The sequence below is a fragment of the Lissotriton helveticus genome, chromosome 2_1 (genome assembly GCF_964261635.1).
Source record: "Lissotriton helveticus chromosome 2_1, aLisHel1.1, whole genome shotgun sequence".
Lineage (NCBI taxonomy): Eukaryota > Metazoa > Chordata > Amphibia > Caudata > Salamandridae > Lissotriton > Lissotriton helveticus.
This window is the reverse complement of record NC_136059.1, coordinates 554,234,135-554,248,423: the sequence shown is the minus strand read 5'-3', so window position 1 is coordinate 554,248,423 and position 14,289 is coordinate 554,234,135. Positions and strand designations below refer to the sequence as shown.

Genomic DNA, 14,289 nt, shown 5'->3' with positions numbered 1-14,289 from the left:
TGGTCTTCTAACAGTGTTTATTAGCATTACTTCATTATTATCAAAATACTCCCTGTACAGAACTATTGACTGACATGTGACCATGAACGGACTAACACCATATATCATGCATTACAAAAATCAACAGTATATTATCTCTTTCTTGATAAATATAAACGATATATGAAGCACATGTGATCCTTGTGATATTTTGATTGACACTGCACTGACTTTTATAGGCCTTAGATCATGTTGATCATTCTATGGATTGTAAAGCACAACAATGCAAAAAGTCATGTTAAACAGTATATCATCCACCGGATAATTCAGCAAAATGGGCTGTATCCTAATTGTACGTCATGTTCATTGCACCAGAACTCTAAACAAACACATTTGTTTCTCCAAGAAAGTCAAATACAACCACATTCAGCTTTTATACATCTAGGTCCTTACTAAAGGATAGAACTTTTATCACATATGAAAGAAAGACAACTTCTGACCACTTCAGCCAGAAAAGCAAGTTACTTACCTCCAGTAACACTCTTTCTGGACGATACTCTAACCACACATTCCTCACATTTAGAATATCCCCAAGGTGCCAGGCTGGTTGCAGAATGTTTTCACAGCAATACTCCTGTGCACTAGTAGGTGCTGCTATGGGGCTCTGCATCGACACCTTTCCACCATGAAAGTGAAGAATCAATGCCACATATAAGCACCATCCTTGCACGCTGACATCACAAAACCAATCAGAGTGCCAGTGTGGAAAATCTCTAGCTTAGGACCTATTTAAAAGAGAACAACAGAATGGGGAGATGAGATGCCAGTGACTATTTTGCAGTTAGAGTATCCACCAGAGAGAGTATTATCAAAGGTAAGTTACTTGTTTTTCTGATGGATACTCTTAACCATAGATTCCTCACCTTTAAAATAGATACCAAAGCAGGGCCTCCCAGGTGGGAAGGTTTGTGGAATAGGATTAGGAAAAAAAGTCCTACTGGACCGAAGAGGCAAAATGCCCTTCCCATTGGACCTGGCTGTCAAGGCAGAAGTGCTTCATAAACACATGCATTGATGCCCATGTCGCTGCCTGACAGATTTCAAGAACAGGCACCCCGAGTGCCAACGCAGTAGTAGCAGCCTTGGCCATGGTGAAACGAACCATGAGTCATTCTGAAGGCTGCTTGATGGCCAGTGCATTGCAAGTCTTAATGTAGAGGATTATCCACCTTGACAATGCCCTTTTCTGCACTGCTTTTCTTTTCCTGGCCCTATAGAATTCCACAAGAAGCTGATTTTCCATTCAATGGTCTTTGGTTCCCTCTTGTGATCCAGCAGATCGAGTTTCTCCTCCTCTTCCAAGGGGTGAGTTGAAGCATAGAACGTATGGAGGGTGATGGATTGCCCAAGTAAAAGGAGTCACAACATTTGGCAAAAAGACCGCCTTTGTACTCAACACCAGTTTATCTGGAAAAAAGGCTGCCTAAGAGGGCTGCACGTGACAAACTAAAGTGATCGCGACAAGGAGGACCATCTTTAAAAAACAGATAACGTAACAAACTGCTGTGCACTGGCTTGAAGGGAGTGCACATGAGGAAAGTCAGGATCAAATTGAGATCCCTCTATGGCTTCACAAAAAGTTTAGGGGGAAACATGTGGGTTAAGCCTTTTATAGACGTTATCAGAACAGGTGATTTAAACAAAGAAGGCTTATCCAGCAAACACGAAAAAAGCCAAAAGGGCAGAAAAGCAACCTTTAATTGTGCCACAGCAAGACCTTGCTGGGCCAGAGACAAAACAAATCATAAAACATCCAAAATCTTTCTCTACAACAGGTATATGTTGCAGGCTCCACATCAGGCCCTTAATTTGTTCCAGGGCCTGGGTGTAAACAGACTCGCAAAGCAAGGATAACATCCTCAACCTCAGGAGCTAAATTAAAATCAGTTACCAGCCATGGCTTAATCTCCATGCATGAAGGTGTAGACTGAGCAGGCTTGGGTGCAGAACCCTGCCCTGCTTCTGTCACAGAGGATCCTCCTAAAGCGGTAGCTTGATTGGATGACAGATGCTCATGCCCAGAAGTTCTGAGTACTACACTCTTTTGTCTCAATCCAGAGAGACAAGGATGACTTGGGACCAGTTCTTACGGATCTGCAGAACTCGGGGCAGCCACTGCAGAAGCAGAACGATGTACAGGAGTGCTGTGCTTCACTGTAGTTAGAATGATTCTCCCAAAGAGAGCCTTTTAAGAAACTTCAATAAGCCAAACGTTTGTCATTGAGCATTCTCAAATGACTTAAAGATCGTGTCAGTGTTCTCACTATTGTTGGAAGAAGCACTGTGCCACCTCAGGTGGAATCACCATTCATGATCCACCAGGCACCACCGGTTGAGTTTGTTCACCCTGGTGTTTACAGACCCCACCCAGTGGTTCACAATCAGGGATATGCCCAGACACTCCAGACAACTCCAGGGGTCTACAGCCGCTTGGCATAGGACCCAGGATACAATTCCACCCTGCTTGTTGCAGTACCACATGGCAGTGGTGTTGTCCATGAGAACCTGTCAGGTTTCATCTGCCACCATAATCCTCTGACCTCTGCCTCTCCCAGATGACCTCCCTAATCCAGCAATGATGCATCGGCATCTCTGGGTGCAGCAGCAAGAAAGTTCTGCTAATGGTGTAACTGTGGTTGAGTGGCACACAGGTGCATTTTATATGTACTAGACTTGAGACCATTCACTCACTTTATTAAAGATGGGAGTGAAAAGTGCCATTTCACTGTCCAAGTTGCCTGCAGCCGGATTCCAGCACTTTAAAGCGCCACCACCCCATATCTTATCTCACCATTATTTAATAAACTGTTAAAGCATGTGCTTGTGCACCGTGGTGCATCTGTCACAACTATTATTGCAAACTTTCAGTCATGCATTTAAAGAGAAAGTGTAAACTTTCAACAACATTATCCGTTCACTGCAGTGTATATCAGTTTAACCCTCCCTCCCCAGCCCCCCTACAGGGTGCATGCATTATCGTGCCCAAACAGATCACTTCACAAACAGGTGGTGCATGCCGATCAGACATAGTACTGTCAGGTATAGTGTCAAAGTTAAGTTAACAGTTTCTCCTTGTTTAAATGCACAGTATTGAGGCTGACATGCCCCCTGGACCCTGCCCCCACCCTCAATCAAGGTGGCCGTTATTTGTTTCTGTTCTTGAATGCATCTGGGGGGAGAAGAAGAGGGGAGATAGCGAGTTTTATACAAATTTAATGGTCCAGGAGACAAGTGGAAAAATCAAAACAGAAGGAGAAGATTGGAAAGGCATAAAGTGCAATTTAAAAGCACCGCTTCAACTAAAATATACATTTTTGGAGGAGTTCGAGAGCAGCCTCGGAGGAAGGATGAGGGAGAAATATTTGTGTGCAGTCCGTAGGCAGGAGCCTTAAAACCGACCGATGCCACGACAGGCCCTAGGCCTGGGTGCTGCAGGGGTCAGGGTGCACAAGCACAGAGGCAGTGTGCACGAGCACTAGGAACAGGGTGCATTATCCTCGGAGACAGGATGTACCGGTGCCAGAGCCGGGTGCACGAGCCTGATACACGGTGCACCGGCGCCAGAACAAGGTGTATGAACCTAGGAGACAGGTGAATCTCTTTCGAAAAGGTTCATAAACAAGAGTACGTCCACGTGGTAAGAATTGTAGAGGACACCATAACCAGTTACGTTGATAAGGGCGCAGTGTTTTCTTGTGGTCAGTTCTTCTAGAGCTCTCCAGCTCCGAGGGGTGTTACAGCATCGAGGTGGGTACAGTGTTGTATTGGGATTAAAAATCAGCTTGGGCACGCAAAACAAAGTGGCCCACATTTGCATATTGCTTTTCCGCAAAACACTGCTTCGGCGAAATTTTATAAAAACGGGAGGGGGTTTAAAAAAAATGCCCAGATTAGTTTATACTGGTGAAACACACCTGAAACCAAGTGAGGCCATTTTTGCTAGGCCTCCTGCCCCCGCTCAATATGCATATATTAATGGGCCGGGCCGGCCCAGCGAGAGAAAAGGAGTGACACCTCTGCCCGGTGATAAAAGGGAGGTAATGTACCTCCAGAAAGGTCACTCAGACACCCACTGGGCCGAGGACTACATTGAACAACGGAGAAACCGCCCAAATCGGCCAGTGCTGCTAGAAAAAGCAGCCCACAGCAGGAATTCTGATACCGACACCTCTTGGTTACCAATCGGACGCTGGGCGGGTACACACATGAGCAGCGCTGAGGCCGGCATGTTCAGCAGAGAGTGCATGTGCAGCACACAGTAAACATTGAGCGCCGAGTCCGGCAGTCCGAGATGCTGTGCATCACCAAGTTAAGGCACAGGACCTTCTCGATCATTCTGGGCACCGAGACGTATTGAGCACCAAGTACAAGTTAGGACGTAGGCGCCGGTAAACTCCACCACGCACCGTTGCAGTTTTTGACAAACTCCGTTGAGTGGCAAAGCTCCACACACTCCGCCAGTGGGGCGGAGTTTACTGCCTACTCCTAGAGGACATAGTTTTGTTGCACACTGGTTAGATGACTTTTTTTTAGGAAAAAAACTTGATCTGATGAGAAAAACAAGCATTTACAATGCAATGGTTTCGCCTTTGGAAAAGTTAGAGCTATTGGCAATGTAAAGGACAATGCCATTTATTTATCTGTTTTCAAAACCAACACATAAATACAAATTTTGTCATTTACAATGCCAATAGCTCAAACTTTTCCAAAGGCGAAACCGTTGCATTGTAAATGCTTGTTGTATGCATGCAGCACATTATAATGTGAGATTACCGACACTTCTCAGGAGCAAACAGGCCCTTTAAACAGAGTACCTGCACCTATATATTTCCAATTAAAGCACTGGTTACGAGTGAGTGACACACACACAGGTCCATCTCTACCTCATTAAGACAATTTTAGAGAGAAAAAGCTTAGGTACACCATCCCATGCTCACTCGATAAAGCCGGTATCAGGAGAGTAACTATCTCCGCACACAAGCAACTTCCGCCATATGAACAACACACATGCGCAGCTCCTCCTGAACAGAGATAGCACTGAGAAAAAAAAGCAGAGTACACGCGAGCCGTCATTCGAAGAAAAACAGAGAAATCACACACAACGGCCTTCCTTTCGGAGCACAGAGCTCAGAATTAACACTTGCTCGCAAGACCATACTACGGAACCCCAACATTCAATCGAAACACACGTCTACCATCAAACTGCAGTCTTCTCGCGCGGACGCACCTTGGGAGCTGCAATTGCGCATGTGCAAAGTTGAGACACGACTTTCTTGTACAAGCCTTTGTTAACCTACAAGTGCTATCCTTTTAGCATTTTCAGGAAAGAAGAAAACAAGGCGGGTGTTGTTGTCCAGAAGAGCAAGCAGGCACAGTGTGTTCTGCCCCCTCCGCGGCCGCCGCGCAGGGAGGAATTCGCTGAATTCCGGGGGTAGACGGAAACGTCAAACCAGCATTAGATAAGAGCTGCTGCCCCTCTGCCTTCAGCCACAGTGCCCTCCCGTGCCCCAAGCAGGGAGCAGGGAGCTGCGAGCCGACGTGCATTCACAAAGCGAGCACTGTCAAAGCCAATAGGCCTGGCTACAGCAAGCATACATTGTGTTACTTATTTTTTTACAAGCATATGCCATAGAAATTAAACGTTTACAAATTAAAAGAAGAAACAACGGCACAAACAGGGGGGAGGGGGCAGAGGCTTACCGCATGGCCTCCGTAGACGCTGCTCTGAAAGCACAGCGTCCTGTAGGGATTCGGGGGCGTGCTCTCCCCTTCCCATTGGCTGGAAGGTAAAATTCCAGCCAATGGGAAGAGGAGAGGGCGGGACTTAAAAAAGACCCAGAAACGCCCCCGAATCGCGTCAAGGCGGGCCCTGAACTCAGTGACGCTCCTCTCCTCCAATGGCTGGTTAGCATTTACGAGGCCAGCCAATGGAGAAGAGGGGCGTGTTCAGGCCCCCATACTACAGACATAAGAATTTGGCTCCGCCCACTGCTTACGCAGTGCGACGGTAGCCGAAACCTAAAAATGGATACACAAGGACAGAAATGTTCAAAAACTAAATACCATAAAACCGGGAGCCCCAATTATAACTCGCACCTTCAAGTTCCCGAGCAACCAACTTTAGTTTGTTGACCACACCTCCTCCCCCCAAGCCAAGAGTTCGAAGCAGATGCCCCACATTACAAGCATCAATATTACACGCATCAGGTTAAATTAAAGCTCTGAAAAACAGGGCGTGAAAGAGGTTCCAGGCTCCTCCTTGCAAGGCTTTCAATTGATATTTCAAGCAAGAAATGTTAAATTATAACCATCCCACAGAAGTAAAACACAAGGCCTATGCCAACCAGAAAGTAGAATTTGTGTGGGGAGAGGTTATGTCACGTCTAGACTACTGCACATCTTTCGATCTAGTGCGGTCATAAATAAAAACATGTTAAACTGCAAGCGGGACAAAAAAGGAAGCAGAAAGACTAGTTTGTGGATTGAAAGGCATGGTCAAGTTTGCTAACCAGAGAAACTTTGATAGAGCACTGCAAGTAACATTCTGGGTTCCCCACAGAAGCTTTACTGGAGAAAAAAAAAAGGTTCTGGGAATCATTTGCTCAAGCAACTATGTCCCTGTGTAGACAATAAATCATATTCATCACGAGATGACAGAAAATGTCCCATGCTACAGCAGCATCAAAACTGAAGGCCTGTATGTAGCTTGGCAAAAAAGATTAGCCTATCCATTTTCAAAGTTCCCTCCCACATCCACTCAATGTGATCAGCTCCTAGTCCTATCTAACACACAAGGGCGGTGAAGGAAGGGTGACTAATGTTGATGCAGACGCTCAAGCAAACACTGTGCGTAAAATTAGTCAATTTCCAACTCCGCCCACTCTGTAAATTACACCCATTGACCTAAAGAAACATGTCAAATGGAAGTGACAAGACAAGAACAGACCATGGAAAGGCGGTCTCCAAGCACCTGATGGAACAGTGACAGGCCAGGAGCGCACAACCATGCCGGAATATCAACCCCCAATGGGATGAGAACCGACCACAAAGTCAGCATTCGTGTAGCCTCCACTCAAAGCTGGAATCAAATTCAAAATATTGGCCGAAGCGGCATAGGGCGTTTTGCCAAAAGGGTCCAATTTGCAGCCTGAAGCTGGCAGCCACTACATGCCACTGAGAGCACATAACCTGTGGTAAACTAGTGCTTGAAATTGAACTACAGAAGAGCCTGTTTGCTACTGAGCAGTTCTGGTATTCTCCTATTATGTGCATTGCATCACTGATGAAGTGTAGGCACTAACTTTCAAATTAAAAGTGCTGGTACTCAGTACCAAAGAGCATCTGCCCATTTAAAGAACTGCTGTAAGCAATTCAAAGGTCAGACACCGGAGCATAGCCCTGAGCGGAGGGACCCAGATTGAAACTCTCTCATCATAGAGTCCAGGATAATCCCCTACGTTTTAGGAAACTTCTGAATGCCAAAACTTTACAAATAGGAATGACACCTGGCGGACATCACATGTTGAACAACTGCATAATGCCGTACTCTGGGTACAGCTGTTCATCTTCCAACATATACATGTTCCTGCACCCTAGATATTCAAACAAGTGTCAGCCAAGTCTGAATTTACATAAGACCTTTTGACAATATTCCAACAGTGCCTTATCAGCACAAACCCCAGATTACATTGCACATCGCCCTAGTGGCATAAGTGTACATATACACTTTTCCTGTATGATAGATAGCGTTAAGTTAACCACACAGCAACAAGCTTAGCATGTACAGAAAACTTCTCCAACATGTAAGTAAACATTAGGTCTTTTAGCCAAGCTCTCCTCCCTCTACAACAGACCCGAATAATGTCATCTGGCCATGCTTCAGACTCATCTCAAAAAGGTTTAGAACGCAGGCACTTAATCGAAGTTAATGCCCACAACTTAAACATACCTCAAATTCCCACAGAGGACGATAATACGTTTGAATTTCATACAAAAGCAATGTGCCCAGTTAACCCTAATCAGGGAGGGAGGACATTTATGGCTTGAATACCAGTTCTATTAAAAGAACAGAGGCTCGATGATAACGAACATTCTTTACTAATAAATCTGTAACAGCAAATTGTAAAACAAAATATATGAAAGGAAAGAGGAGGCATGTGATGCCCTTTTTGAAAAACAAGGTCAAAAGTCCAGTACTGGTAGAACACATTACTTCACTACATGTTAATGACGTCATATTGCAGTAGGCATATGTCTGACATAGCAGTAGAGTTACTAACCATGGAGCCAGTGAATAATTGCATTTAATAGCCCTCACGTGCCATAGGGACCCGAGCTGCTGATGAGAGTGCATTAGTGAGGAAAGATAAATAACAAGCGTTATTGCCTGTCTCCAAGGTCAAACTTGCCATAATCAACCCCATCAGTTAACTATCAGCTATGAAAGGCTTAGCTGAAGGTTTGCACCGGTACAACAAAAGGGCACACCCAAAGCAATCTAATTTGGTTTATTTTAGTTGAAATGTTAACACATCAATGCTTGTCACCAAGAAGTAGCCCTGGAGAGCTTAACTGTCTCAAAATACCATCTTCAACTCAAGGGTGCCGTTTCAGGTGCCTTCTGAGCAACTACTCTGTCTCCGTCTCTGTCTCAGACCGAGGTCCACCAGGTGTGCATACACAGATCAAGCATTATAGGGTCGGTGGGGGTTAAACTTTAAAAGTGCTTCGATGCACTGCTGTGTCTTGGCACGACCCAGATTATTTCTATGACCACTTAACCCTGGTTATCTTCGTACTTCATGTCAGCATTCAGGCAGGACTGCAATGCAAGAGTTGTATGGGGATTTGCAGTTGGGCCAGAGCGCCCTCTTTAACGTAAGGGGAAGGTAGAGATGGGGGTGAGGTAGTGATAAAAGAACATGACAGAGGAACACAGAAGAAAAGAAGGGAAGAAAAGGAAAGGGCAAGGGAGAGTGTGGATGTTGGGTCAACGAAGAAAGGGCAGAAATGATACAAAAGGAACAGAATACTAGAAGAAGAAAAAAAAGGTGGGCACATCAATGAGCGCCAAAGACAGTGAGGATCGATCATGCATGGCATAGGTTGAACCTTCTTGGAATCAGTCGAATGCATTTATATTGTTGAGTGAATCTAGATCAGCTCGGAAGAACTGGCGCCCTGGGGCACGTATTTAATATAATGTATGGTATAGCGCTTCAAAGTCCACAGCAAGCCGGAATAATACAGAAACAATCAACAAGTCCATAGACGTCACTTCACGAGAGACGCTCAAGATGACGGGAAACATGGCGGGGGTACACTCAGAGACCGCTAATGTCAATGAACATGACAACCCTTTGTGGAGGTCCCGGCAGAGACTTGCTTACAGAACCAAGGGTATGTGGTTGGGCCAAGTTCGTGCTATATAAAAAGCCAAAAAAGTTTACTGTTGCCACTGTGCACGGCCCGACTATAGGTCCTATTTGTAGGGGGAAAGAGTGGGGATTCCCATACAGATGTATGACGTTTTTCTAATGCTTAGCTGGCGTGCCTAGTGACTACCACGTGACCCAGGACCCAGAGTCCTGGCTTCTAGTCCAAGATTTGACGCTTGCTGTAACCGGACGCCGACTCAAAATCGAAAAACAAATATGACCGGTTGGGACTTGCAAGTACCAGAAAGGGCTGAGGAACTCTTGTCTCAAAACAGCCACACCTTAACGTCATGCTTGCGCACGTGATCATAAACTGTACAGTGTGTTTCCACCCAGAGGCATTACAGCGCTACGTGAGCGCCAGAATACATGCGCAGGGGCCGGTACATTTTTTTCGTTATATGCATTCACGAAAATGATATTACACCGACGTCGGGACTCGAACCTTGTTCCCCACTTGCAAAGTTGGCAGCTCTGGCAGGCCATATTCCCCAACCCCTACCCGCCCCTTCCGTTTATTACTTTAAAAGCTCTGGAATTAGGTAGAAAACCAGAGGGAAGGGGCTTCATAGATTAACCAAAGATGGCAAAGTTACCAAAACGGAGACGAAGCGAGGGATTTCTGGGCACTCCCAGTGTGCAACAAACTGCTTGCACAAAGGCACACAGTGGACAAACGGTGAGCTAGTATTATAAACCACCTGCCGGGGAACCCCACTCATACGACCACCAGGCAGGCATCTTAGAGGGGGACGGGCGAGGGTTTAAGCTTTTTTTCTAGTTCATGTAATAGACTTAGTGCGTTATATTTCCACTTAACAAGCAAATGTCGTGGCTGAAAAAGCATGTCTGAGATTTTACACCCTCAACTTCGCCGGAGTGTGCCAGGGTTCAGGCGTTCTAAATTCTACCGTGGTGGAAACTCCAGTTGACCAGTGGAGATACACCACTAAAGTTTAGAGGTACTACTACTGCAACCAACTGGTTTCACCTGCCACTACTCTGTACGTGGCAGAGGTGTACTTTACAGAGATGTCAACTTATTCCAGGAACCTAAACTCTACGAACACCTACATCACAGCATGGCTTCGAGCTAACAATAACAGCACTCGGTAGTGTTCGCAGCGTGAGGGTGTCACTTTACAAATGTTAACGACCAATCATTGCTTTCTACAATCAGGCAACAATATTGTGATCTGAAAAAACCTCACGCGGCAAGGGTAAAAATAGTATAATTGCTAAAATATTTTTAAAAAAGTAAAATAAGGCAGCGATTTCCTTGTACGGACTTCAAACACCGCTGTCCATATGACCCCCAGGTATCAGCTTTCTGGCTGCAGAGTAAACAGAGCAGGTAAGGCGCGGAGGGCAAACATCCGGGCCTGCGGCGGGAGCAGGGCGCAGCCGCCCATTCCCAGCCAATTAACCACTTAGGGAGCAGCTGTGAAGGCACCCCCGGGGAGCCGCAGGTAGCGCTGCAGGGCGCCGAGGCGGAGACTGGCACCGACCCGCCCGATCCAGCATGCTTTGCCCTGGGGGGGTTTAATGTGTCCCAAAGGAAGCACCCCGCCCAACCCATTAAAGTGAATTTTGCTCTCAGAGGGGGAGCCCTCTAAACTACACAGCGACCCAAAAACCTTTTAGCGAGCAAGAGGCATGCGCCTCGAAGGAGCCACGTCCTCGCTGCACGTAGCGCTTTAGGGCCATTAATTTAAGCTGACAATTGGGAAGCGAGAGAGCTACCTTACAAAAGTGATTTCACGTTTTAACCTACATGAGCTCGACGGCAGACAACCCTGTCTTTATTTCAACTTTCTGGTGTAAAATCTGTGCAGCCAGCTACACATTAAACAATGACGCAAGCATAGCATGGCAGGATTCAATACTATCTACATAAGAAGCAGAATATGATCATTCTCACATATCGCTCCAAATCCGGGGAGTTGGGAAACACGTGTACTGGAGGGGGTTGGTGATCAGAAATCAAAGCACCCAAAGTCCATTAGTGGCACAGACGCTTGAAAAGTGGTTCACACGAGGGCTCTAGAGGCCCAATCAGTCCGCGGCCATAAACCTGACACTACTGCCCTGGTTTCTTCAGCGGGAGGGACACGGGGCAGGCAACCTGAACACGTAACGTCCCCCCTGATGAGAAGGCATCCCATGAAATGCCGACGTGCATTCACAAAGCGAGCACTGTCAAAGCCAATAGGCCTGGCTATAGCAAGCATACATTGTGTTACTTATTTTTTTACAAGCATATGCCATAGAAATTAAACGTTTATAAATTAAAAGAAGAAACAACGGCACAAATAGGGGGGCGGGGGCAGAGGCTTACCGCATGGCCTCCGTAGACGCTGCTCGGAAAGCACAGCGTCCTGTAGGGATTCGGGGGCGTGCTCTCCCCTTCCCATTGGCTGGAAGGTAAAATTCCATCCAATGGGAAGAGGAGAGGGCGGGACTTAAAAAAAGACCCAGAAACGCCCCCGAATCGCGTCAAGGCGGGCCTTGAACTCAGTGGCGCTCCTCTCCTCCAATGGCTGGCCAGCATTTACGAGGCCAGCCAATGGAGAAGAGGGGCGTTTTCAGGCCCCCATACTACAGACATAAGATTTCGGCTCCGCCCACTGCTTACGCAGTGCGACGGTAGCCGAAACCTAAAAAGAGTGGAGCTCCAGATACGTGATCGAAGGCATGGAAAGAAAGGAACTGACGTCAGCACACCTGTATGGAGCCTTTAGGTGGCTTTGCTCTTTCACTTTCAGGAAAGGAGTCACTACAGATCCTCATGGATCCACGTACCAGCACGTGGGAGTACTGCTGTGAAACCTGTACGGATCCATTCTGGCGCCTGGGGGCTTTTCTAAAGGTGATCAATCTGCAGCTAGAAGAATCTATCAGAAGCACATTCTGAGTAATCAATGATTTTATACAATGTAATTACTTTTCTTTTTATTACATCCATTGTGGACTGTGCTCAAACACTATGGTAAACTTGCTCTCAAGTTCAGGAACCAGCTATATGTAAAATTGTATAATGAAGCACTTACCCAGATCTTTTCCCACAGCTGCAGCAACACAGTTTTTAGGCAACTCAACCAAAGCGTTGATTGCTAACCAAAAAACAAAAGAAAAGAAAGGAGAAAGCAAATCAAAGATCATATCTCATAGAAGACGAACATGGTAAATGTTCTATGAAGTGCGGCTGTCCTATGATGTGCAGCATTGCCAACATGACAATAAAATATGTTTAATTTATTTGATCTTTTCTTTTTAAAATGTCACATGATTGGTTCTTCACAATCTCAACATTTATTTTCAAATGGCACACTGTTCTTTTAATGTTTTATAGTGCCTAGAAACGGTATGGATGTTTGCATCTTTTTAAAAATATAAACACTTCATTAACATAATTTCCCTTTTCCCCAACATCAAGCTTGCTAAGGGTGTCCGTATTTTCAGTGCTGCTTTAAAAATGTTAGTTTGCCTTCCGAAGAATTTTACATACACTGACAACAGGAAATTTTCAGTTCTTTGTTGCAATTTGGCACCACCAATACCCTGCAACCTAATGCTGCTGATTTACCTCATCCTAAATCTGTCAAGGCCATAGGTATCTTCATTGTGATTCTAATTACCCTTTCTCTATAGAATCTTTTCCATGGAATGTGGTTTCCTATGTGTCATTTGGTTATTTAAGTGATCTAGTAGCAACACTGGCAACACCTTCAAAATCTGTTTAAAAGAGCTTTGTGCTCTGATATTATGCATGCATGTTGGAGTGAGTCATACAAAGCAAACAACCCCCTTCCTTGCATTTCTTTATGCCCTTGCCAGTTTCCTCACATACAAAAGAACCATTTGGTGAGTGTTTTTGGTCATTGGCTGATGCGTTAGCAGGAGGATGTAGATAATGGGGTAGCCCCATTATCTACATCCTCATCTAATTAAGTCACATTATATGTATCTAATTAAGTCACATTATATGTATTCTTGTCTTACTCTTGCGTCTTGGCTTTGTCCTCATCCTTGTTGTGTGGGCAAATTGAACAGCAATTGAAAATGAGATTAGTAGTAGGCAGCATTGTACAGCTTAGGTAGGCAGACTGAGCTTGATTCACAAAAGTAAATATACATGTGTTTACCTATTCATGGCTACATCTACTCTGACACCTAGTGTAACTCTCCATTATTTTGCTACTCACCACTTCAGAGTGGAAATGTACACCTAGATGTAAACTTACATCTCTCCATCCTTCTAAATAAGGAAGTGGAGCCTCCTAAAACACAATTTGCTACTAGTAAGTTATCAGCTGTTGGTGGAGATCTTTGCCACTATAGAAAGGTATAATGAAATTCATCAAAGTTTATTTTCTTGAAGAAAAAAATATTTTTTAATGCATAATATAAATGTAACATAATTTAAGATTTATTATTAACATATACTCAGCTCATAGGTATGTGATTTGCATGTTGTAGTACATGAGTAGTACAACTATGGCAGTTTGTTAACGGCCCCTTTAGTGTAACTTCCTGGCTAAATTAGGGATAGTTCTGGGAGGTGGCATAGCGAGCAGAATGATAGCAAAATGTGAGCCAGGTTGACCAGTGAAGCTGCATGGGCTATACCACCAACACAGTACATGCCATGGTCTACACCTCAGTCCTAGTGGAGTGTGCTCAAATACCAGAAGCAGGTTCGGTCTTTAGGAGTGGAACAATGGGCGATACAGGATCCATAAGACAATGGAGGGTTTAGAAGCCACTCAGCTCGCATCATTGACTGCAAATGTCAAGAAAAGTTGACTGGTAG

General features: G+C 45.2%; 1 protein-coding gene across 1 annotated transcript in view; it reads right to left on the bottom strand.

Annotated features, from left to right (window-relative positions):
* WDR41 (WD repeat domain 41) overlaps positions 1-14,289 on the bottom strand; it is a 497,424-nt gene that overhangs the window by 247,801 nt on the left and 235,334 nt on the right. Inside the window, exon 7 of the mRNA XM_078675219.1 lies at positions 12,527-12,589. Coding sequence (XP_078531345.1) covers positions 12,527-12,589 — 63 coding nt within the window. The remainder of the gene's footprint in view (positions 1-12,526; positions 12,590-14,289) is intronic.